The sequence below is a fragment of the Melozone crissalis genome, unplaced genomic scaffold, assembly GCF_028551555.1.
Source record: "Melozone crissalis strain CALT ecotype California unplaced genomic scaffold, PUWL_Pcris_2 ptg000027l_1, whole genome shotgun sequence".
In the NCBI taxonomy this organism is placed as follows: domain Eukaryota; kingdom Metazoa; phylum Chordata; class Aves; order Passeriformes; family Passerellidae; genus Melozone; species Melozone crissalis.
The window spans coordinates 31,359,108-31,386,552 of NW_026535805.1; the positions used below are offsets into that span (position 1 = coordinate 31,359,108).

The following is a 27,445-nucleotide window of genomic DNA, read 5'->3' on the forward strand; positions in this document are numbered from 1 at the left end:
GCCTTAGCACATAAGCTTTTCTGAAGCATTCTGCATCTAAACACTTTTAAAATACATCTGCAATTAATGTTATAGGAAATAGAATGGAAGACTAAAGTGACTCAGACCCGAAAATGAATGGCAGTAGCAGAGAAGATTACTCTTTCCCCACCTAAAAATAAAACCAGTCCTTTATTAAGTACACGTGTATAACAAAGATTTTTTTGGCTGTTGTCTCTTCCCACGAAGCACAGAGATGGAGTAAACAAACAACTTCACAGATAATAAGGCAGATTGGACCTGTAGAGATGAAAGTTTTACTCCTAGCTCTTTCAAAGTGGAGTATTGTCTTTACTTCTTATTATTTCCTTCTGTCCTCCCTTCCAACTCCCTCCCCTGAAACTGGAGACAAGAGGAAGGCACTTCTGAAATCTGTGAATGAGGAGAGCTAGCAAGAGCAGAAAGTATGTCCCTCTTCAAAGTTTATTAGAAATAATAAAAGTGAAACTTGATCTATACAGGTCACTAGAAAAGCTGTATGTCTGTCAGAAAGAGGCAACATGAAAAGCACCTGTCATATGCAGTCTGTTTTTTCCCACTCTTCCCTGAGGAGCAGCTCACACAAGGAGAATTTTACTCTGCTTTCTGATCTCTTGCTTTGCTTTTTGTTTTTAGATACATGTTGATGAATACTTTATATCCTGCACACTGACAAGCAAAAAGCTCATAATGTTCTTTGGTCTTGCTGGGAGATGAAGCTGTAGTCCTTGGTGGGACCATATCTTATGAAGAACTGGTGATAGGTACTGATAAGAGCCTGTGCTGTGCACAGACCCAGTCCAGCTTTCTGGAGTAGCTAGCTACCATCACAGCTACCAGCACAGCTTCATTCAGTAAGATGTATACCTGAAGGCCAGCTAAGATCAGACTGCTGTCTTCTAGATTGGAAAGAAAACTAACCACCTGGAGGGTGGGAAGAGATTCCTCTTTGTGTAACTACTTCCCAGCTTGCACCTCCCTAGGAGGACTTTGCACTTCTTGTGTTCCTACTGTGCCTGCAGCACTGTGCACCCTCCGGGGCTGAAAAGTCCTTCCATGCCAAGGACTCCTAATTTGTAAGAGGAAATTTTGGTAATATCATACATCTTTCTACTATCTGTTGCCAAGACGTTTCAAAAGGTCCAAAATCTGCAACCTTTATCACATTCACATACCACATCTTCTTCCAAAATTGTCTAGTTTCCTTTTGCTTTTTTCTACTTCACCTTGTTTTTTTTTATCTATTAGGTGTTTGTTCTTATGTATTTCATTTTCTATAGTTTTTAAAATTCAGTTTGCTTTACACAGGACACTCAACAAGAGCACAGATCCCCAGTGTGGTAATTTCTGTGTGACTTGGAGAAGTCTCAAGTCCAGAGGCCAGGACAAGATCTCCTGATCTATCACTTCTGAGGCTGCTAAACTTTGAGTGTACATGGTAATTATGCAACATGCTGCTGAATTAAATCATAGTACAAATTTACCTGTAGAACAAAATTTGAGATGAAAGTGATGCTTAGTGAGTTTACCATTTCAACTTACCTGCTGCACCTCTTTTTTATTAATTTATTTTATTTATTTGCAATAACGACACCTACTGTTGGCAATTCTTGCCATTTTGTTGGTTGACACTGGGTCAAGGATAACTCTGGTCGATGCTTAATGATGTTAGACTGAAGCTGACCCTCCTTTCCCCAAGTACTGGAGAGAAACCTTTCCCCCCAAGGCCCCACTCACAGCACAGCGCTTTCTGCAGTCTGCGGATTTTGATGGCCGTGCGGTAGGCGGAGAAGCGCACGTTGTTCAAATCAGCTGAAACAGCAGAACAGAAACGTGAGTGGCCCTAAAAGTACAGCCCATGACTTTCTTTTACATATAAATATTCATATTTTGGAAGAAGTTTGATATCCCTCCTCTTCTCTGCAATGAATTAATAGGATATATCAGAACAAATTATAAAGCCGGACAAGTTGGGACCTCAGTCCAATTCACCTTCAGGGAAAGCCTCCTGGCTCTGACAGTCCAGGACCTTAAAGAGAGTGGCCCTCCAGAAATGCCAACACTATCTTGGCACATGCAAAATAAATAAATAAACAAGCAAACAAACAAACAAATACACATACATACACATACATACAGGAGAGTTTCACATACATATTATGCACTGGTACATAGTTCCCAGAAAATTGCTCAAATACAGCAAGTTTCTCAAATAATTTAAAACTCCATCAGATAATATACAGCAAACAGAGCGCAGCAAATGTCAGTAACAGAAAAAATGGCTTAAGGTCTAATTTATGTGCCATGACTTTACAAACTGTGCCTTAAAAGGCACAGTCTCATAGCTGTAAGCTCTGTTTTAGAAAGCAATTGCTACAGTAACATTTTTTTCCCTCACTTAAGAGTATTTTTTACCCTTCCTCTCCTTAGAATGGGAGATTTCACAGTAAATGTTGATGCTGTCAGGGCATGTTGAACTAGTTGTACTATAATACAGTTTAGCTTTTACTGAAAAGGTAACTGCTCTATTTTATTACCAAAATTAGTTCTTTTCAGACCAGAGTCCTGGTTTAAACATGCAGAGAGCCTGTATCATTGGACAAGTCCTTGTGAAATTAAAAGAAAAAACCCAAGGTACTGCATTAAAGCATACAGTCAGAGTACATGGCTCAGAATTAATATTGCCAAAATGCAATGCAATGACCAAGGCAGTAGGTTTTGGGCAAAGTGTGCCTCATCACAAAGTGGGAAATGCTGTTACACTCAGGTCATGAGAACTCAAACACAGTCGGTATCCAAGTGCAGCTTTTATTCATGGAATAAAAATCACAATGTTTAAATGAATGCACTCACCTAAGGACTGGAAGAGATCAGTCATTTTAGGATGATCCCAGCAAGTCGTCTGTGTCTCATGACTACAAAGGAACAAAGTAATTAAAGTTTCGGGAAACACACATATGCACTTACAAAGAATAAAATCTTAAAGATATTCTGATTTTCTGCATTTAAGTGGCAAGAAATCCCTCAGCTCTAATTAAAATGCATGATCTGTACCACCCAGCTCCTTGATTTTATAATCACAAAGCTATTCAGCCAACAGCCCACCCATATTTAACAATATTTACTTTTGATTCCAACTGTGATGGTAAGAGCTGGACTCTGACCCCACAGCTAAGAGGTACACTAAAATAAGGTAAAAGTACAAAATTTCCTGTGCTGTAAAATTGCAAATATAGTTGTAAAAACAATTTAGAAATAAAAATATTGAGAATTTATTTGAATCTTCATTGTATATCTGAGCATAGGTATCAGAACACAGACAATGATGTTAAACTTTACCAGTAACATTTATTTAACATGTAACATGATCATTTAGGTTGGAAAGGACCTTTAAGATCACGGAGTCCAATGGGAAACCTGATCACCATTCACACAATCAATAACTATCTTGATTTAAGGGAGATGCTCTACACTGCTGTTCACAGAACAGAAATTCAATAGGCAGCATTCCTTAACCTACTGATTAGTGTTGCTGTTTCAATTTATCAGGGTTTCAAGTAGGCAGCCATATGGGCCAAAACAAGTATTATGTCAGGTCCACTGAAATCTCCAATTCCCTTCTACAAGCCACACTTTACTTGTATTTATCAATATTAACTGCTGGAATGATTGCACATTCTTGTCTCACAAAGTATTTACATTTGAACTAGATTTGCAAGGTAAGTAATCAGAGAAGTCATGTTAAAAAGATCATAGGATTCCCTTTAAAAATTAATGAAAACAAAATTATGCTATGCTAGCAAATTTAACCGTAATGCTCAGAGAACACTAAGTATTACACCTTTGTTTCTATTTAAAAATTGTTAATATACCCTTTCTTTTTCCTGCACAGAGGGATACTTGGTTGTAAATAATGACTTCAAAAAGGCCACTTTGGTATTAAACGTAGTGAATTGTATCATCATTTGCTACATATAAATGGCTGTACCTCAGTGAATGCACAATAATTTATCATCAACATTTATTTTTTAATCAAGAAACCAACCAAGAATGAACCCTTTCACGCTAGGTGGAACAAAAATTTGTATAGGAAGTCCTTACTCCAAAGAACTGCACAGCCAGGACACATACCATAAGTGAAGGCAAACTCCTAACAAAGTGCTGAGGACCCTTTTGTATATGCATTAGCCTCAAACATACACCAGTGGAAAGTGCTTGAAATGGGTCTCTGTACATGGGACTCTCATTTTACAGTCCTTTTCAGCTTTGACTCCAGCCTAGGTATTCAGAGACAGCTTCTCCCCATCAGGCTTCACACTCTGCCATGGATCTCTTTTGTCTATCTGGCACCATCACAACTTGGGGAGGGGTTTTTCATGGAAGTTCATAGGCAAAGTATGTATTTCCTACTAACACAATAAGTAAAAATCTTCTTTTTCCTCTTTGTGATTACTCCCTAGTTACTGACTGAACATGACTACATTTAAAAAAGAGAGACTCAAACAATAATCAAGACTTCTTTCAGACTTTGACTCAAAAATACTATAGCAAACTCCACTCAATTTAAAAGAAAATACTTAAATACATCTTTACATCTGAATACATCTTCCTGAACAGAGGCTTATTTTATTTCATGCTAATATCTGTATCACATGAATTCCTACCATGTTTCAAATTTCCAATAAGGTGGTCAAGGCTCTGGTATTGCTAAACTCTAAAGCTAATGCATGCCAGTAAATCAGCGGGTTTGCACTTTTTAGAAAGACAGTTCTAAAACAGTACCATGCTTATCTTTGTCCAGAAAAGTAATTTCAAAAACAAGTTGATTGACAATCCTTTTCCTGTAAAAGGTACACCAATAAAAACCAATCATGAAGCTAGCAACAAGAAAGAATATATTTGGATTTTATGCTTTGCCATGGTAAAGGCTGGTGACTGTCCAGCATTCTCACCCTGGTGTCAAAAGACTATAGTATAGCAGAAAAAAGAACATATACAGCTTCAGACAATACTGAAGTAAACAGGAACAGGAAATACAATATAATATTTCATACTGCTCAACTTATTTAATAATCTCAAAACTACCCTGGAAGCTGCCAAATGTCTGCATTATCATGTTACCAGGATGCCATAAATATGTTGCCCATTTACAATTGTTGACTAAATCCACTGCAACTGCCCATAGAAATGAATACAATATGCGATCAGTTTAATAAAGCTTGTTTTAAAGACTCAACTTTAACTCAAATTCGCTAAGACGCCACTTCTAAAAGTCAAGCCCCAGAACAAAACAAAAAACTCCAAAACAACTGGTGATTTTACTGTCAACATTCTAAGTGAAAAGGATTTCTTAGGATATTCTGAGAAAAATAAAGCCTTAACTAAAACACCTTCGATATTTTATGTTAAAAGTAAAGGCAGGTGTCAGTACTGTGACAGAAGCTGTAAATACATGTATACTCAGAAATACATTTCCCTCTATTTTAAATGCTGAAATATCAATGCAAACACTGCATGTAAACTACATGCAATTTAGATGAGACAAATCCTGTTTACTGCCTTAGAAACTATGATGGCAAAACCAGCCATGATCATAGGGACTTTGCTGAATTGCAGCCATTATTCCCCAGTTCCCTGTTTTCTGGCATTAAACATATGGTTTCATGAACAAATATGTTTCTGACTAGTGGGATGCCGTGAAAATACTCCTGAGAGCTGCAGCAGAAATGCAAAGTTTATTTAGCTAAGTCCAGAGACCTTTTCTCTTTTTCCTTTCTTTTTTTTTTTTTTAATTATTAAAAATATAGAAGAAAAAATACTTAAGTGCTTGGATAAATCCTTGCCTTTTTTTTTATTCACCCTCTGGAAATATACTTCATTACGCATTTGCAATACTTAATTAGGATGTGGGTACAGTTAATTGCAATTTAGATTCTGGCTTGTAAGTAATTTATAAACCCATATGCAATGAATAAGAGCTGATTTTACAAATCAAACTTTATCCTTTAAATCAAGTTTCCAAGAATTAAGAGCAAACAACAGTTTCATTATTGAAATCGTATACTTTAAATACAGAGTTTCAGTACAGTTTTATCTGAAAGACTAAAATCACTTTAATAGTGAAAACATGTCATAAAAATATGCTTTTTTTTTTCTATTTTGTGTTTACTTAACATGAAGCGGAAAAAGTGAATGAGATATCAAAAACTTCTGTATCCTGCACTGTAATAATGTTTCTCCATTCGATGCAGTAAATACCTGAACAGCTAATTTTTTTCTTTACAGAAAAACACAGAACATGAAATTTATGCCTAATAAAATAATGACCATAAATTATTTTTCTATGTTATTTGCAAAAGAAATTTGTGCCAGACTGCATGAAGACCAATGGACTTTTAAAACTTATCACTCAGTTTCTTTCTGTGCCACACAGAATTTGTGAGAAAGGAAGCCAAGTGAACATCATCTGGTGCAACTGAAAAAAGGCAAGAGAGAATCCTTTCCAATTCCTTAAAGTCAGTACTACCTGACAGCTGCTAAGTGACTACAGAGGGTGACTGTGCCAGCCCAATCCCAAAACACCCAGCAGGAAACCCGTGGTAACAGCCCAGCAATTCTGTACAAGGATCCCGCAGAGAAGAGGAATGGGCTACAAGTGAATGAATCACCAGCTCAACAGTCTGTTCAGGTCAAGGGAGGCAGCAGCTTCACTGTCACAGGCAGTGCTGCCACCACCACCAAATATATTCCATGGGTAGGTTTCTTTTAGGCACCAAAGCCAGACTTCTCTGGACAGAGCCATGGAAAAAAAACCATGATTGTAAATTTAACAAGAGGGATAAAAAACTCCTCTCACTGAACTTCCAAAAATATTCAAACCAAGCATTTAACCAAGAACAGAGAAACCTGCAGAGTCATCTCTCTCTGTTACAACTACCATGGTACTTCTGTCCCAGGTCACAGTGATGACTGTGCAAGGAGAACTTTCTCTTGTAAGCACCCTGCTAATGTCAAGAACTACTAGTGGAGTGAGGTGATATTAACTTCGATTGAAGGTGAACAACAGTTGGGTCCATTATTCACCTCACTTCTAGATGGCACCAAAAAAAAAAGAATTTTTCAAGGTGTACAGGAGCCCAAGGTACAAGATTTCATTCTGTTCAGTGGGTGGCATAAGGAGGGATTTTGCCTGTTACAGAAGTGAGCTGCCCTACAGAGCTTAACACAAGGGGCACGAACATATTACGTCTTTCCTCATGGTTTAGTCAGGGAAGAATTGGAAGCATTTCACTGACAAGAGATTTTTTTTTTTGTTGCTCCTATCAAAACTATGAGTTATTCAGAGCAAGAGTCTTCTAAATCTCTTCTTATGCAAACTTACGGACTCAATATGAGTCACACAGCAAAACATGCATCCATGAATATATTACCTGACAAACCAGTTTAATTTAAAAAGTATAAATGCATTTGTGTAAATTTCACTAACAAAAAAACACGATAACCATAAAATACTCCAAACCACAAACCACCCACATATTAATGAAGTGCTCTAAAGCTTGCATGACAAGCATTTGCCCTTACAATTTATTTCTTATCCATTATGTTTGCTGGAAGCTTTCTAATTATAATTGGAAAAGATAATCCATTTTAAACCACTTCCTGATTGTAAATAAAAAGCTGAGAAACAGTTAGCATGTAATTTAATTTATGCTCTAGAAAGAAAAGAACATTCCTATTGAAATGAATGGATTAAGTTCAACATCTCCAAGTGTTTCAAGATGCTCATGGAGTTGGGAAAAAAAAAATTGTTCTTTTTGTACAAGAAAGAAAACTAGAAACAGGTTGTGGGTATTTTTTATCATTTCTTATCATGGACAAGGCCTCTGTTGATAATCACTGGCAAACACCACAAGAAACAGCACTCTGGCATGAGGTTAAGTACCTTTCTGTTTCTGTAGTCATTTGCACAAAACATTACCCAAAATCAGAATCTTTACTGATCACTAATGAATCAACAGCACTGAGAACTCTGACTTTGCTACCCTTGCCAAATTTCAAATGACATAACATCCCCAATTTATGTCAAGGTGTTTTGGCTAGATACTGCATATTTTCATTTCTTTCTTCTTTTTTGAAAGCCCATTAGAAAATACTGTTTTGTGGTGAAAAGAGTAGGCATAATGCATCACAAGGGTATTGCACCTTAGAGGTTGGTAGAACCATTTATATGCAGATATAATGAAATCACTCCAGAGAAATGTGCTACTGCATTTCTTTAATTGAAAATGAAGATGAGCACAGGAACTGGTAATTGAAGAAACTCTCAGATCTTCAAACTTGTATTACCTCTTTCTGTAAATTAGATTTTTTTTCCCTTCTAAGGGAAATACCTAATACTTATAAGAATGAGATTATGGATATAATTATAATAAGAAAAAAAAATTTTTTTCTCTGCTCCTTTACTTCTCCCCCTCTTCCTCATACAGGCATAAACCAAACATCAGCAAAGACTTTCTGAAGACTTTTTAAAAACGGAAAAGCAGAAAACATTTTACTCCTGTCCCCATAAAGCTGAACAAAATATAGGAGGTGATAAAATAGGATTTCTAAGATGCTGGTGATGCCAGCCACTTTGCAGGATTATAGAAACGGCAAGGCAACTATGGCGCTTGATATCGATCAATTTAATGGTTGCAACAAGAAATTGCACTCCCTATGTAATGCCCTGCATGAGATTAAACTCACTGCAGCCTCTTCTGTATTGCCCTTTTGTTTCTTCTGCACAGCACAAATATTTAATAATTTATGGCATTGAAAGGTAGACGGCCAAAGAACTTATAGTTAAAAACAGTGAGAAATGCTAGGGTAATTATGCTTTCTGCATATTTGTCATGTTTCCCCTCAGGGATGTTTAAGGGTCATAGTATTTAATTTATTATTCTATTTATTTTTAGAATATTTTTTATTGAAATGCTATGTAATATAGACTTTTTTTTTTAAATTTACTGTTACAAAGGTCAAAGATGTCTTATTTGTATGATCCAAATAATTATAAATGAACAACAACAGAAATTTTTCCCTATTAAATCTCAAATCTTTACCAACCAACATATGAAAAATGTATTCAATGGCAAGTTTGCCAAACGTTTTGCCCAAACCTCTCACTTTTATTACATAAAGTGCACTGGTAAATACTGTGCCTTCTGTGTTGCATTCCCTTCCATATGCTTATTAGTTCAATTGAAAAAGTATGAAAGACTATGCTTTTTTTGCAGCAGCAGCATCAAGATTTTACAGATTAAGGTTTTCATTAAATTTTACTGTGTCCACAGACTACAGAAATACAAAATATTCTCTAACTGGTATTAAGAAAAAAACCAAATAGGAGGCAAAATGATTATGTTAAAATCAGATCAACAGAAGCAGCAACATTTCACAAATCTGGCTTAGACAGTAAGACAATTCAAGACAAGAAAAGTTGACAGGGTAGATCATGTGTGTAAGTTCAGTTCAAATATCCACCATAGCCCAGGAAACACACACCTTGAAAAGCCTGGGCCAAATGAATTACAAATCCTCCTTCCAGCTAAGCAAAATAGTTGATTCTTTCCAAAACACCCCAAATTGCCTCTGTCTGAACTTATAGGGCACAGGAGGTTGTACACTGTTTTTTTGACTGCTCCTATGACTCATTATCTGATTAAATACAACCCCAGAAAGGGCAGAAGTGCCAACCATTAGCAAATGGGGTGGGGAGAAGAAACTAGACTCCAAAGTCACCACACCAAAGACCATCCACTGAGCCACTTCTCTCTACCCATGTAAATGCAAGCCACCTCTGGTGTCAGGAACCAAACAAAGTTTTCTTACCTGAAAATACAACATCTTGTATCATTTTGACACCCTCCTTACAGATTAATTGATACCTAAAGTACTTTCTCCTGCCTTCTCAGGCGCAGTTCTCTAATATTTTTAAACTACATCCTGTGTGCAATAAAACTGCAGACTGCAATTGGTTCTTGATTCTTCTTTTTCCCAAATACTCAACACAGGTACAACTACATCATCATCTGCAGCTATGTGACTTTCTGAATATTTAACATTTCTCATTCAAGGACACAGACAAAAAGCTATCAAAATGAAGTAGAGATATAATTTCATGGTTGCCTAAAAAAAGTGTTCGTATTCAGAATTTCAGTAACCTGATTTCAATTAACATTTATTTCCCTTTCAAAATTAATTTTTAAAACTTCTCATTTTTCAGCCACCAATCACTGGATCATACTTTTATTATCCTTGTTCTGCTATACCATAAAATGAACAACTGGTATCTTAAATCTTCCCCCTGAACATAGAAATCTTCTTGTAAATACAGTCAGCTGCTCTCAAATGATAAAGTTTCTGAGACTTATCGCAGCTGCTCCTTCTACTCATGCTGTGGTTTACATCAAAGGCAACTCATTGAAAGGTGTTAGTATAATTTAAAAAAAAAGAAAATTAAATCAGTTGCTCCCTTTTTCCTAGCTTTTCTTTCTATATAAAAAAATCATTAAATCTTATTGACTGTTCTCTTGAATTGTCTTACTCCATGTAATCATTCCAAACTAGTAAGTTTTTCATGTCACTATTGTTTTTCTCTCATCTTTAAACTGTGTCTGAAATTAAGCAACAGACAAAGATTTAAAAGGGTATTTAAACCCAAGAGTACTCTCCAGCCTCATCATAACAAAACAAAAGAAGTTCAGAATCAGTTGTTTTCTCCTTTATCTTCTCCAATTCTCTGATTTATCTAGATGCTGCTGAAAACAATGATGTTTAGATCAGTAAGAACTAAAAAAATCTAGGAAACAGCCAAGGCAGTCTGCTTTCCAGGCTGTGAAGCTAAAGAAACCCTCAAGGTTTTTTTTGAAAAGCAAATCCTACTAGTTACATGTACCAAGAATCCTTTTCAAGAATCAAGACATTGCTTTAGCAGCACATATGATTTCGAAAGTAGGAAAGAATTACTAGAGAAGCCTTATTTGAGATGCAATAGTAAATTCTGCTGACTCCATTAAAGACATCCTGAAAATAAAACAGTGGTCTCTACCTCTATGAAGACCTCAACCCTCAAAGAACTTGCCCTACACATCTGCATCCCTACTAAACTTCCTGTGAAAGACCATTAACAACAATTTCTAAGAGATGCTGGGTTTTGTTTCTGAGTCCCAGCTAGCTTCATTCCGCAATCAAGCTCTAGGGCCACCAGCTCACTACTATGGGAGCAAGGCCTGTGTTCCCAGGGAATACTTTGCCACCAACTGGTGTGCTTGAAGGATTGTACCTAGTGCACATATTGGAAAGGTTTTCTTCAGAACCAATAATGAAAAAAAAAAAAAAGATTTCTCAAAAACTGAACTTTTGCTGAGGTAGGGTAAGAGAGAGCCTCAGAAACTCAGAAGAATGTATTAGATAGGGATAAAAAAAGATATACATATGAAATATTCAAGTTTAGAATCTTTGCTTTGCTCAGCACAGATCAGAAGATATATCTTAGTTTGTTCCATCTGTTTCTATCTCCGATCCCCAACTCTGAATGAACTGGTGAGCTCCACAGAACCCTCTGAGGCCACATCATGCCCCCAACTCCAGCTACTGACTCTGATAAGGTAGAACAGGAACATAAATCTTTCAATGTCCATTAAGGACATACCCACAAGAAAAAACAAGAGGTTTAGGGTAGTTTTCCTCTCGCTTTCTGCAGTTTGTCACTTCAGCATTTTCCTTAAATTACTGCTGCAGGTGTGATCATTTTAGCAGCAATTCTGCCTGAGTCTGAGCAGAGAATGTGCCTCCACATCCAACTTCTGCCCTCTTCTTCCATTGGGAGGGAGCCAGGAACCTCTTATCTAGTGTGTCACAGTTTTTGCTGCCTCTTGCAAAATTTTGAGCAGAAGCACAAATGCTTTTATAGAGAATTCAAGGATGTTCATAGCAGGTTTTTGCTTTTTCTGGTTACCTACTCAGACCCTTTAAAGAAATTAATCTTCAGATGACAGTTTAAAAACAACTGTCACATCTCAAGAATGCTAACAGGTTTGATTGACAGATTTATTGCTACCTGCTTTTCAAAGCTCTCAAGTACTTGTAAATTGCTTGAAGCACAAAATGTGGCTCTCAGAGTTATGAGCAATATGCAATAGTAAAATATCCTCATGTTCTTTTAAAATGAACTATCTTCAGGTCCATTTCACGGTCATCCTACAGACTTAGAAACCCTACTCTTTTCCCAAACCCTAACTGATAATATTTTAAAAACAGATTTCCTCCAGCCTAAAATGCACTACTCTGGGTCTCACTTATACACTGTACCTTCTTAAAATTTCATTTAGCTTTCAAGCAAAGACCTATCCTCCTCTCAAAGCTGCAATATTTGACCTTAAAAGTACAGGCAAACAAAATAAACACTGGTAGAGTAAAAAAATCAAAGTTAAGGATTGCTCCTTGTAGAGCACATCAAGATCTCCATGCCTCTCTATACTTAGGTATTCCTTATTATTTTCAAAATATATATCTCAACCATTCCTCTTGGTAATCGATGCATTTGTAAAATTTTTGTAAATATTTATATCTGAGTAAAATTTACCTTAATATCAATTACTATAAAAACTATCTAAAGAAGATGACAAAAGAAGAGTCAAGGCATGACTATTTACAAAGCAATTTTGCACAAAATTATGAATGTGCTCAATAGATATCAGTCACCACTGTCCTGCTCTAGGTTATGAACTTTGTGATTTTAAATACATTATTTATTCTGTTTTTTCCCCCTCTACAGTTTATACTCTGAATGAGCCACACATAAGAACAAGTCCAGTTTGAACACTGACAGTGTATTACACTGGAGTTGCCTCTGCTGTTTCTTATATGAGTGAGGCTCTTAATTAGGATTTGTCAGCAACTTGTTTTTATGTATTTCTAAATTATGCAGCACACAAAGCAATAAACATTACTTTACAATATAAGCAGCATAACACTACATAGAGAAAATCTCAATAGCATTTCTAGCAACTAATTAATACCTATGTTTTTCTGCTAGGTTATGGTGATAGGACTCTGTTATACTTAGGAAAAAGAGAATCAAGGAAAACTTACTTGATATAATAGGGCACTTTGTTATGTGAAACAGATCTCTGCCATGGAAACTGCACTGAGGCTGAGGAAATAAAGAAAAGGTTGTTATTAGAATGCACCTGTCATACTAAAAAAATATAAATATCTTTTATTTATTTTACAAGTAATATGGTTATAATAAATTAAATGGAAACAATTAATATTTCCCAGAATACTTTCAGTAATTAGAAAAGCAGCAGAAGAAAATGATGGCAATCTATCATGATGATTACAGGCATCTATTTGATGCCATGCTGGAAATAAAACAAATGTGATGATTCTACTTCAAAGAAGGATTATAAATTCTGAGAAAGCAAATTACCCATTTAGGGAAACTGCAGACACTTGTTTTCCTACCTCTGTAGGATGATTATCAGTTTATACTTTTAAAATAAATAATTCCACTAGTATAAATGGTGCTCTGCAACAGAACATGAAGAAGAAATAGCAACCTTGTTTTTATTAGTTACAACTCCTAGTTCCCATTTGTAACTCAAATTAATATTGATTAACATTGTATGGCCAAAAAAACCCCACAAAACTTGTCTTAGCACTCCTTGACAAAGAACTGCAATCTTTGTAGAATTTATGCAAATCAGTTATCAGCTACAATATCAGGAAGGTTTCTGCACACTGAGTTGAAAAAGGCATGAAGTCATACGTGACACTGGAACTCTGCTGACCTAAAGATCCCAAGAGATAAAAGGTAAAAAGTGCTCAGGCCAACAGGACTGTTGGTGCTCATCTTATAAATAGCTATGTACTGAAGAGTCATAGGTACACTTTTCAGAAATTACCAGACTAGTGCCTGGGTAATTAGATTAGGATTCCAGCATGAAAAAAACTCCTTGCACGAGATTCCCTGTGGAAGCAGAGAGGGAGAGAACAGGCAGGAACAAGCGATGACCACAATGAGATGAATTTACACGGCACACACACGGCAGCCACAGAGCGCCTGCTCTCAGGTCCTGACAGCCCCCACTTAGAGCTCGGGTAAAATGAGACACAGCTTTGATCCACACTGCATCTCAAGTAATTAAACTCTCAATTAATGTAATTTTCTGCAAGCTTGGCCCACTTTAGGATTCATCCCCCTCCGGAAAAAAGAAAATCCACTTGAAAGTAACTCTCTCCTCTTCCCTAAAGACCTCTCTAAACTGCAGTGAAGCCTTACAAGCTGTAAAAGTCCCACAGGCTGTTGCAGTTACACAGAGATAGGTCTTGCCCTGCTACCACAGGGCTGGTGCCCAAGGGTTTCATGGCTGCCACCTCTTCCTAAACCACACAAAATACCATGGTTTGTAATTTAAAAATATTCATGTACTGAAAGGCAGATTAACTGGGAATAATATATGGGAAATTACAGGACTAAAGTAAACCACTTTCTTTACTGGAAAAAACAAAAATTCCATCTTTATTTGAAAAAGGTAACATTTGCAGTGAAGACGTATGTAAATAAAAAGCATAGTAGAGGGTAAATGCTCAAACAGATGTAGCTTGCTAAAAAATAATCCTTAGGCCTTCATAAATCTGAGAAAAAAAAGTAAAATCAAGCTGATAGGTGAAAGTGGCCACCAGCTTTAAAGTTTCATTCTCTAGTGTTGTAATTTGGCACCTATGGTGGGGCTCCTGTTCTTGTACATTAATTATGTCAGCTAAGTAAGAATTTGCCTAACTACAATTTATTTGCTATGACAGATATAGATATTCTGCACTGATATAAACACAAACTAAACAATGTAATCAATTAAATTACTAATTATTATGGAACAAGTCATATTCTATTTATTTGGGAACAACCTTTGCAAAACGTTGCCAGCTCTCTGCTATAAGAAAGTCTGGAAAATGAGATTACTATTCTCTCTTAAAAATCACTGATGAAAACTAGGCATAGTAGTTCTCAACTTGGCATTCACTAGCAGGCCTGCAGATATTAGTATGGCTGAGATGCTTTGAGCAGGCCACTGGAGACATAAGCTATTTATTAGGGAACATGTGGAGCCAGTGCTCTGTGGCTGCTCATGGATTTGTCTTAGAAAGCATACAAGAAACCTAACAGAGAGTAGTGGATTGTCAGCCTGGAAAATAAAATTATTACAGAAAAATCAAGTTACTATTTCTAAAGGCAGGAGGCAGCAAAAAGCAATCTTTTTGCAAGGAATAATGGATTATAAGGTTTCTTCACCTTTATCTGTGTTAGGGATGCATAATATTTACTGATCAGTAACTAACTTGAAAAGTGCTTACCTTCCATCTCAAAAGCACTGAAAAACAAATCAACCAAATTCTGCCTCCCAGTGATGGGAGGGGACAAATAGCTCAGCAAAAAGAGGGATTGTAGATTGCAGTGGCCTACTAATACAGCTTTATCTCAGACTCCTAACACAGAACATTTTTTGAAGGGCTAATATATTGTTTGGTAGTCTTCAAAAACACTTTGAAGCCCTTTCATAGAGATGGTCTGCATGAATCCATGCAATTGGTGTTCCAAGAAGTCAAACAGTAGTATCAAATGCTGCACTGTGTTGATTTAGTACAGAAACATTTCTAGCCGCTGCAGAGATTAAATCACTGGACTAACAGGGCTGGAACCAAGGCGCTGGATAATCTCATCTAGGCTTCCTTTCCCATAGAAGGTTGGCCTACATGATCTTTTGAAGTCAGTCCCTTTGAAACAGGGCTACTCCATCATTCTAGGAACCTGATGAACAGGCAGAAATAGGTGTCTTGCTAGTAAAAATTCCTGGCTCAATGATAACTGGGGTCTAGTTAGTTGAAAACGGTGTGATGGCAAGTTATGGCAAGTTATCCTTCTTAGTATTTGGAGGAAGAGTAACAGGTAAGTGAGGTAAACTGAAAATAGCTGCTGTCAGAGAAGCACAGATAAAAACCTGCCCTCTAATTCAGAAGTGCAACTTTGGAAATAAAGATTTGCAGAAGACATACATATATAATCAACTTCAGACTTAGGAGTTTGAGATTGTTCTATTCAGACTACTACTCTGTTTGTTCCTCACAGCTAGAAGTCACTTATTGCTGCTAAAAAGGTTTGAAATTTTTGATTTAGAATACACAGTCTTTCAACCTGTCAGGATAAAGCCTTCAACTTTCCAGATTTAATTTTTTTTTTCTATTATTATTTTACTTCTGAATTTACTGTCCCTTACTCACATTTACCAGACACTATATAAAGTTGTAGATGTAAGTTCTTTAACTCTGTCTTACTAAATCTCAAGAAAATGTTTGGTTGTTGGGTTTTTTTTGTGGTTGGTGGTTTTTTTAAGACGCATTAGTTGTAGTTGGTGTGGGGAAAGAGGTTGTTTTTAACAAATGGTTTAAATTAATAACTACATATTATTTGATTTTCCAAAACTGTGTTACTTAGCTGTAATTCTTCATGGTATCTACCAACATGGAAACCATCCTGGAAGCTTCCCCGTTTTTACTTTGGTATGTAACAACCTGAATGTCCCCTTAAGCCTGAAGAATATTCCCTGAACACAGCTGAGAAATGCTGATAAGGCACCGCATAGTCTCTGTGGACATAATTCTATGAATGTTTTAACCAGCAACAAAGCCGGTTCACCACTCAGACTTGTGAACAAGGTGTTTTATTGTGGCATGTTGTAAGCCAATTCAAGGAAAGGATCCAGGCCAAGACAAACAAAACCAGCAAACCTTTCCTGGCAAGTTTTACATGGGGGCTCTTCCACCGAGTCTCCCTCAACTAGAATAAGAGAGGATTCTGAGAAACAACCTCTACATTGCTTCCTAATCTGTTTATTTACACAGACTAGACTGACTAGTCTTACAAACAGTTCATCTGGCATTCTTCAGCAGTGCCAAAGGTAGCACTCAATCTGTAATCTTTTTAACAAGGTATTATATAGATGTACTGATCAGGTTACAAATTTGAGACTACAAGAGCTACAAAATCACTGTGGCAACAGTATGCAATATTTCTAATGGGGCCTTAAAAAAGAAATAAGTCCTATACTTTTAAAGTTGTTTGTTAGTTCTGTCAATTTTAAAAAAGGATGAAATAGCTCCAGGAATTGCTGGTTTGCATAACAGCTGTAATATTTTATATACAGTCTGTTTGGCTTACTAAAAAACCAAGTGTCAATTCAAAATAAGAACATGGTTGTAAAATAAGTCAAGAAAAAAAATCAAGATTTATTTAGTGATTTAAATTATATTAGCTATACAGTGACATACACTACTTCAAAATCTCTGGGAAATATCTGCTCTTTTTTATGTTGATTTTCAAATCCTGCAATATTGTTATCTTTTTTTATAGAAGCTCTCAGTTAAAAACTGGAGAGGTGATTGGCTTAAAATTATGTCTCATTAGTTCTCACGATGGCAGGTAGGCTGGAATATCAGGAAACCAACATGGACCTCGATATCACAACCTATCTAGGCATAACAATTATATCAACTCAGCTTTTGCCCTCTTAGTAGATGTGAGATTATAGGCTTATGCCTCTGAAGTGTTTATTAAAAAGATGCAAGGATAGGTCCTGAGGAAGGAATGCATGTTTGCTTTTCCCAGCCCTTTACTTGAAATTCCAGAAATGTATGACACAGAGCCTTTAAAGAAAAAGAAAAACACAGGGAGCTCTTCCTTTGTGCCATCCCAGCAAGTGTGGAAGCAAAAGAAAACAGAAGAAAGAGTTGGCAAAGGATGAAAAGATGTGGTCACAAATGCACAAAGATTCTGGAACAGCCACTGGTCAGACATTGCAGCAGAGAACAAAGAATAAAGCAATGAGGGCACACTCATCTCAGAAAGACAGTGGGAAGCACACTAGTCAAAATATCAATGAAGTTATGAAGAGGAAACACCCCTAAAAAAACAAGGAGATAGATAATATCATGGAAGAGAAAGTTCTTCAAGTCACAGGGAGTAAAGATGGAGTAAAGATCAGTCAGTGTTTGAGAAAGCCATCATATCTTACATGTATCTATTAATTCGAGGAACTTACTGGAAAGAAAATGCTGTGATGCAGGTCCAAAATCTCGGTGTGCCTCCTGTAACTGTTTAAGGCGATCCTCTACAGACACCTACACATAAACATATGCACTCAAAATCTACATTGCAACAACAAGGTCATGATAAGAAAATCACTTGTTTACATTTCTTCTAGTGAAATCAATTTGTTTGTGTGTCGCAGCAATTACTTGACATCCACCTATTTAAGGCAACGTATTTTTCTTTCATCTGCTTAATGAGAATCATTTTTCTATCTTTCAGCATTCTGGTGTGAGAGCTGTAGATCAATAACAACAGTAGTTTCATGGTAACTACAGCCAGCTGCTGAAATTTCTGACCTCCTCCCAACCCTTCTGTTGTCCAAATTCCCATAGTCAGCAGGTCTCAGTTTGACTGCATTGATCTCATGCTGCCTTTCCAGCACACAACCATTTTGGAAGATAGTGTTTCACCAGCTAACACGATGTACCTCAGCCTAATTGAAAGTGCAGTAGCAGTACTTTGGTTGTTTGGTTTAATAAATTTGAAAGGACACACACAATACTCCCCCACCATAAAAAAACAAAACAACCCAAAACAGACAAACAAAATAAGAAAAGAAACACCACTACCAAATTATATTAGGAAAGGAAAAGTCTGATATGACACAATAACAGCTTTGACTCTCAGGAGCGACTCATTCAAAACTACTGGCCAACAAACTGGTGCACAGGTTTTGAAAATTCATTCCCACCACCCTCACTAGAGATGTGATAAGTATTTCCTACAAAAAAAGAATACAAAAAAGGAGAAACCTCAAAAATTCATAAATGAACTTTAGCTGATGTAAGAAACTTCACTAAATCATTCACTGTGAAACTAAGGATGAGTTTCAGCTGTAATCAGGCACAGGGATTTACCTTTCTCAGACCATTTAAGCACAATAATCATAACTAAGCAATATGAATCTCTAAGCATATCCTCTTCTGCTTTTTATGCTAAATTGCTATAACATATATCTTGTTATAGCTCTACTAATACTTAAATCACTTTAAGTGAAATTTCCTACAGAAACTGAACATTCAAAGACACAATAGAACAGCTTTCACACAAGCTGGAAACACAACAGAAATTTTTACACTAGTTTTTGGTGACACAGATTTATGCAGTAAAATCTACTGCTACAAGACACACAAAAAAAATGCAGCAATAGTTCCCACTATTTTCCAGAATTTAATGCAGTTTCCTGTTCAAATAAACTACTTGAATAGATTGAAAGGAAAAGCCTTTGGCCAAGCTACAGCAGGAAAGGCAGCTCCTTTTGTTGCACTGGTACTAACAGAATAACACCTTAGTGACAGAAGTAATGAACAAATGGTAATAAGTGAATCTTTTAAGAAAACAGGGGAGAGTGAGAAACATCCCTCCCCACACACCTACTGTACATGATCAGAAGAATACCTGTAAAAGTTTCCACCGCATATTAAGATCATCCAGTTGACGAGACATCTTTAAAGATGGATAAAGGTCAAGTGGAGACAGCTGGCTGGACAAATCATTCACTGTTTTAACTTTTAAGTTGATGGGAGCAATTTCTTCTCTAAAAGCCTAGAAGGGTAAGAAACACTTATGTTCAGTTGACATCTGAGCAGCACAAAAGTGTAAACTTCACGTGGTGCTGACCTGCCCAATGTGGCGGTTTATGTTAAACAACTGCACACAAGTCAGTTCTCAGCAAAGAAATTTCACTCACATCAATATTTTTGCTGTATCACTCATATCCACCTTTAAGGAAGAACAGCATGAAACTTACTGAAATGCCTACAAGCAAAGTGCACCCCTTAAAGAATTTAATTTATTGGTTCTTTGTGGTGCTGTATGGCTTTAGAGCTTTTCTTTGCAAAAGGAAACATACAATCCTATATTAGGAGCTTTAGCAGCATAGAGCCTGCAAACTGTTCTTAAGACAAAACATTGCTCAGTAGTTATAGTTTTCAAGTATTAAGCAGCTGACAAAAATTCAATTTAAAAACTATTATTGAACTAGCAAAGCATGAAGGAATATATCTTCTAAGGAAAAGGAGTACAATGTTTTACCTGATTAGAACCAGAGAGTAAAGCTATTACAATGACTAAAAAGAAGTAAAAGGTTTATTGAATCAAATCGAACTAAATACAGTATTAAGACAAAATTGATGCAAGTTTAGTTACAGTTTAAAAAATGCTTCAAATGCCTTGCTTGCTGTGAGCAGTTAAGTGTTCAATCCTGTAAACAGCTTGATTAAACACCATTAAACAAGCCCAAAACAGCTGTAAAGGAAGTATTTTCTTTGGACAATTTAATTATTTATCTCTCTTCAATAATCACTTCCATTAGGCCAAGGAACAGACAGAACATACTGTTAAGAAAGAAACACTGGGTTTCTGGACAGCCAGTAGGCCTCTATTGCTTCAGCAAATGTTACAGTTTTTCCACAGCAATGAAAATCTGAAAGACTTTGCTTTCATCTACTTTACAGAAAAAGTCATTAAGATATGACAAATCACTTCTTAGCATGAGAACAAGGAACTATTTAGCATTAGCATCTTATTTCTTGCTTTAGCATCTACATTAAAATATAAAAGAAGGAAGACTTCCATTACTCTTTTCAAACCAACAGCAGTCTGGATATTAATTCACCTTTTGACTGCCTTTGTTTTAAAGATTTCAGTTCCATTAACCTTGAAAGTAACAATATAATTTGGAGAATGAGGATGCTTACATTGCTATATGTGAAATAATGTAGCCCTGTGAATTCACAGACACTGTATACATTGAGAGAATATCTGCAGAAACCCAGCTGCAGCCCATTTTATTCTTCTAATACCAGCATCCTAAGGTGAAGACATGGACGGTCATGTACACAACCCCAGGGTCTTCTAATGCTTTGCTATACTCTTTCTTAAGCTTAAAAACTGAAAATTTGTGTTTGTGAAACAGAAGCTTAGCAGTAAATGCTGAATTTGCCTGAAACAGCAATCTTCTCTACCTACATGTGCATACCCACATGTTCTCCTGGAATCCATGATACTCACTGCACTGTCCTGTTTCCAGTCAGCTTTTCTGGACAATACTATCAGAAGATATTTGTTCTTGGGGAGCTTTGCATTACCAGGTGCCTACCCAAGCCATGAAGTTAGGCAGGGGATAACAACTACCCATCAAAAGCAGCCATGCCTTGGGGTGCTGAGCCCTGCGTGGAACCCAGGCAGCAAGAACTGGTTTGCCCATAACAACATTATAGGTATGTAGTGTGTGTTCTTCAGTTTGAAATAATCCTGGTGAGAAGCCAGGCTAAAGTAAAAGCAAATGCAAATTTGCTCATACAAACAAAAATAGACAATAGGCATGTTTAGTTTGTGAAAGTTAAGGAACATAAATTTAAACTATTTATTTATTTCTGTATGATTAAGAAAGCTCTAAATGTTTTTCTAAAAAGAGAGTTACACTTGATGGCCAAACAGATCTGTGTATGTAATCCCAGCCAACACTGGGAATGTGGCCCAGCTCTGGACTTTATTTGAGACTTCAGATACCATCTTTAAAGACTTTATACTGCATATGAAAATTTCAGCATACAGTGTATAAATATCTAATATAACTAGAGGGACTAGAATGGAGAGATCTGACACACAAACAAACTAAATATTGCCCACTTACCATTGTTTTCTCAATGTGATCTGGTAACGAATCTATGAGCAAGTCTCCTACAGGTTTCCAGCCATTCCTCACATTTTCAGCCTCCTTCAAATCAGCATCAAGGTCATCCATGGCACACTGAAGGTCTTTCAGCTTTTCTAATGCTTTGTCTACTTGCTTCTGCCAGATACTGGCACTGGCATTTAGGTTCTCCCATTTCTCTTTTAACTCCGATGACTGTTTGCGCATGGCTTTGGCAATCTTCAAGGCTTTCTCCTCAGGGGTCAATTCTGCAGAGGGGAATAAGAGTTATATTGTTTATTTCTTATTTTTGTCTAGTTAAACTGATAGTGCTCCTGAAATACACACTCAAGACAGTCAGTAAGTCCGGTGTTGACTGATAATTTATTTCAGCAGGTAAAAGATAGAAGAAAGTTCACATTGCTGTAACTGAAATAAACCTCAATCACTCCTACTGACAATACAATTCTTGATCAGAAGACAGAAAAGAAACTATTCCTGACTTCCATATATTATGATACCCACAAAGTAAAAGCAGCTTGCTGTTGATTTGTTACTTTTGGAGGGACAGGGAAAGGAAATAGAAGATAGTTCTTCCTTCCTGGGAACTTCATTAGGTAATCTTTACATCATTTCACGTAGAAAGAGCAAGGACAGTGCTTTGCTCCTGGATCTCTTACCATCACCTTTCACTGTGGCACCAGGATGTCTCTTCATATTCAGTAGCAAAACCCAAAGTACACTAAGTACGGGGGGTGGGGGTTCTGCAGCACTACATCAGTTTTCTGTGTAAACACTCAAATCCAAAAAGGCTGGTTTAAATAGTTTTTCCAAACCTACAAATATTCTATGAAGCTGTTGACTGAAAAAGAATCAAGCTTATGGTGTACTATTTCTCACAAATTTCAGGCTTGTGTCTAGAACTCACACAACCCAGAAACCCCGGAAAGCCTTCAGTTGGAGATTGAGCAAGACCCAGACAGCTTGAAAGCTAGAAAGAAAATCCTAAAACATCCCCAGCAGGTCCTGCTGTCTGCTGCCTGGGGGTCCTTGCAGAAAAACACTCATGGGAAGCTTGCCACATCAGGGAAGAGTTGCTTCAGTAATGACAAACAAACATAGCCAGTCTCAGAGGATTCCCCTTCTACATAAAAGCAAGCAGAGGAAACTATAATGCAAAAAACTGAAAACAAAAGAAGTAGCAGAAACGTGACATGCACTGAAACTAAGCCAATTTGCCTTCTATTCAGTCCTATATAAAAGCTCTGGAAAAGGTTTATCACAGTACTCTTGTGATTAAAATTCAAGCATTGCCTATGAATAAATTATACACAATCATGCAGAGATAAAAGTACCATTTCTGTCAGAAGTCAGATGAGACATACCATCTTTCATTTACTGATAGACTGTCCTTAAAATCATTATAACTGACTGAGTTTGGAGTTGCTACTGTGGTTGGAGGAAGATGAGGGGGCAACAGACAGAAATTGTGTGGGAGGGATGTTTTTGCATTACCAAGGTCAGATGAATGTCAAAGTAAATGCACAGTTATGGTAGCACAAGTTACCCAACTGTGCCTCTTATATGCAACTGTTGTCCCATAGCCCCAATACAGAAATGCATATTCTAAGTAATTAACACAAAATAAAACATTGAAATACACTCCAATTAGTTGCTAAGAAGTCTCTTTTTTCCAGATAAAAAAGTAACAGGGAGTTATTTGGATCAAAATCAGAATTTCTGCCCACCAGTTCCACATATTTATTCTGCTTATTCTCTTAAAGTTTTTTTCAAATCTTGTTAGCCCATATAGGTATTGATATATGCTAGACTATGATGACTAGAAGAGTATTGTGGTCATCACCAGAAGAGATTCAAGACAATCCAGATGCCATCTGGGGGAAAAAAATCCCACCAACGAAATGAAGAAAAATCAACCCACAATGCAACCACAATCTGTATTACAACTGTTGATATAGGGAGGAGAGAGTTGCCCAAAAGCACAAGGACCTTGCTGGGAAGTGGTTATGTAGGAGAAACAACAAACAAGGAATGGTAAACAGAGCACAGTGAAAGGCAAGAATAATCAACAAGAGCCAACAGCACCAAGGGAAGGGAGACACATACCCAGCCTGTGGTTTATGGTGCAGGTTTTGACCTCAGAAGAGAGACACATTTGAAGAAAGAGTGCAGCTGAGTGTTACAATAGATATTTTGAACTTACCAAGTGTCTTAAGTTAATATTTCAGTGACTTGTTGGGTGTCATAAGCTATTACATGAAAGCCTATGTGCACTCTGCCTGTAAAAGCAGAGATTGGGCCCAGGCTTAGGGACACTGCAGTTGCAATAAGGGATTGCAGAGGAGAAACTTGGAATGAAGTGACCGTGAAAAAAATCCCACAATGCTTAACTAGATGCAAAGGGATGTGAACTACATATGTAGCTCTGGGATACAGAGACATGGCAGTAACCTACAATTTGCAATACTGACACACCAAAACAAAGATGAAGACCAAAGCTGTGCTGTGATAAATTGCACCTTGTCTCTGAATTTACAGCATTTCACAGTAGAATAAACTGCATTATAGCACAACATAGTTTTGGAATGATCTTTACCCCAAGTTCTGCAAAGAAAATATTTATTTCTTTTGAAAAGAAATAAAGCTCATGCTCTAAGTAAAACCCAATTTAAGGAAAAGAAATTCTTTTACACAGAAAAGAACAGCTACAAAATGCCTATATAAAGACATCAAAGAAGTTGTTAGCATAAGTACTTTTGGAATAATTCACCTTTGAGAATAATAATATTGATGAATGAATGGGAATTCACTACAGTCCAATGACAAAGGGACTGTGAACAATCTAGACGTCAAGCTGCACCTAAGGACTAGCATTTAATATTACAGGTTCTCTCCCAGGCTGAGGTTTCCTATCATACAGCTGTAGGTTGTGGGCAACCAAACCTCAGCAGTGAAAGCTGCAAGACTTATAAATGAGGATTAAGGGAACACCCAGAGGTAGAACGCCTTACATAAGGTAAGGCAATACTAAGCTTCATTGAGAGGGGAGAGAAAATTGCAGACCAATTGGATAAAGCCTCCTGTGTTGGTACCTTGAACATGTGAATACAGGGGACACTATACCCAGAAACTGGACTAAGGCAACGTTCCATTTATGCAAAGCTGCAGTCTACCACTTTGATCCAACATCATGCAGTCGCATCGTTCTTTATCTGTTGTCAGAGCCAAAGCCTACCAACACTGCATGAAAGAGTGAATGCTGCAAGACCCGTGCAGATCTAAGCTAGGTTAGTAGTCAGCTAAAAAGATCAGTCACTTGACAAAGAACATGTGGAAAGCTCTACAGTAAGAGCTGAAAATCTTGCAAAACTCTTTGGCTTTCCTTAAAGGCATAGACACAGGAGATCCAATGAGTGTTTCTTGCTCTAACAGAGGCAGTGAGAAGAAAAGTGCCTGTAGCACCTGGGGATAGGTTCGAGGGTGGTTATGTTGGTCCTCAGTTAACAAGTGGATTAGATGATCCTGAAAGTCTCTTCCAAGCTTGATGATTCAATGATTAGAAGCGGGGAACAATAGCTTGACTTTATTTGTCTGGCCAGCTAAAACAAGTCAGCTTTACTCACAAAAGAGTGAGTCCCTTATTTGGGAATGGGAAAAAGATTCCAGGATGATTGGGGTGATACAAGTACCTCAACAGAACTGAAACCCAAAACATGTTTGAAGACCATTTGTCAAATCAATGTTATAGTGCAAGGATATCTACTACATATTGTATTTGAAAAATATTAATTCATTGCAAGACTGCTTTATTTTACAAAAGCTTTGGAAATGCTTGTAAACCCTGCAGTAAAAAGACATTTACTAGAGAAATAGAGCAAAATATGTGCTTTTATGAGCTATAAACCATTCAGCATATATTCATTTAACAGAAATACATCTTGTATAACTTTATGTTTTCCATCACAAAAGCCCAGGTTATTAATGAGCAACACATTACTTTCTTTCAAGCAGAGATCACATTCTTCAAGATACTGGTTGCATCGCATAAAATTGTAAATCTCAAAGAAAGTGTCTTAACAGTAAGATTTTTCTTCTATTAGTTTGGAATTCATTTAACCAGCCTGACATTACACAAACCATCAGACAGGATTCCTTTTTGCTGTGAAAAAATTTTACACAGTAGTTGTTGCTCTTTTTTTCCGACTTAGTATAAAGTCTTCTCAGTCACCACTTTGATCAGTGTCTTCCCAACCCCTTTTTCTAAATGGTACTTATTACATTATCCTCACTTCAGCAGCTGCTCAGAGAGTAAGAACAGCCTATATTCACTGGACCATCTGTTTACAGGAGAGGACAGATATTAACTGATCTTGAAGTCAGGGAAAAGAACTCCTCTTCTGTAGTGAAAAAAATCTTGATTTTAATATACATTTTTTTTGTCACAAACAAAGCGCTGAAAGCTCCAACAGCTTTTCTATTTCTCTAGCACAGCCTGAAGGAAAACTTTCAGGCTTGAATTTTCAGCATGTAGGTTCCTTGCATGCTTACATATATGGATAAGAGTAGTGAAGAAAATTCTTCTTGCTTAAGAATTTATTTTAGACCTCAAACTATTTGGCTGTAGCAGTTTTCATTCTAATCAACCGATTAATTCTTATTATGTAGCCTTGAACTAGTGATCTCTTTCCATCTTGCTGAAATTACAGTAACTTCCTTTCACTTCTGCTAAATTCTTAACCAAATATACTGGAACTGGAGATGATTTCATATTGCCTCCTTCTCACATGACATCAAACATTGTCTCTTCCTTGGTTCAATCAATCTTTGCAGCAAAAACAATGTATGACATAGCATTGTGTTCATTATGAAAACTTTCAGAGCATTTGAATAGGCACAATGGCCCATGATCAAACTCCTACACAGAAGATCCAAAAGCAGTGCTGTCATTGCATCATGAAGTCTTTAGCAGTGCTGAAGAGAAAGCATTGTCTGAGTTTCTTACAACCTTAAAAGAAAACTTAGTCCTGATGTGATGGGAACAGGAAGTTTAAGAACAAGCAGAAGTTGGTTAAATGTTAAATGTAAACATGTTTCCATCCAGAGAACAACCCGTATTTCAGATAAAACTGGGACACAATAGAGCCTACAAGTGAGGAATGAATATGACTAGGTTTATATTCCAAGGCCCTCATGAATAAAAAATCCCAAACAATCAACCAATAATAAAATTAACCATTTTGAACTCCAGCCAGCCTGTTTCCATTGAAATCCTCTAAGTTTGCACTCCACACCACTCAGCAACTAGAAACAATTTCCTTGAACTTTACTAATATGGCTCCAAGCAGACAACCATGTAGACCCTGCAGGACAAATTTCAAAGCTTTACCAAAGCAGACTAAACTTGTAAGGGTGACTAAAAGAGCTAATTTTGAAAATGAGAGAGAGAAGTATTCTGTGATTCTCTCATGGGCAAATGCACATTTCTCTTATCATAGGAAGAAACTGTTAGAAGACATGTGTGAATGAGCTCCAACTAAAACAAAAGCAGCAATGTTGAAAACAGTGTAATTAGTTTCTGG

The 27,445-nt window shown here is 36.9% G+C and overlaps 1 protein-coding gene across 2 annotated transcripts in view; it reads right to left on the minus strand.

The window, feature by feature from the left end:
* The window catches only part of UTRN (utrophin), a 309,333-nt gene that overhangs the window by 56,902 nt on the left and 224,986 nt on the right, over window positions 1-27,445 (minus strand). For both annotated transcript variants that reach the window (XM_054279111.1, XM_054279109.1), the window contains 6 exons: window positions 21,846-22,114; window positions 19,607-19,753; window positions 18,159-18,237; window positions 13,153-13,213; window positions 2,872-2,933; window positions 1,756-1,830 (listed from right to left, as the gene is read on the minus strand). In XM_054279111.1, coding sequence (XP_054135086.1) covers window positions 1,756-1,830; window positions 2,872-2,933; window positions 13,153-13,213; window positions 18,159-18,237; window positions 19,607-19,753; window positions 21,846-22,114 — 693 coding nt within the window. The remainder of the gene's footprint in view (window positions 1-1,755; window positions 1,831-2,871; window positions 2,934-13,152; window positions 13,214-18,158; window positions 18,238-19,606; window positions 19,754-21,845; window positions 22,115-27,445) is intronic.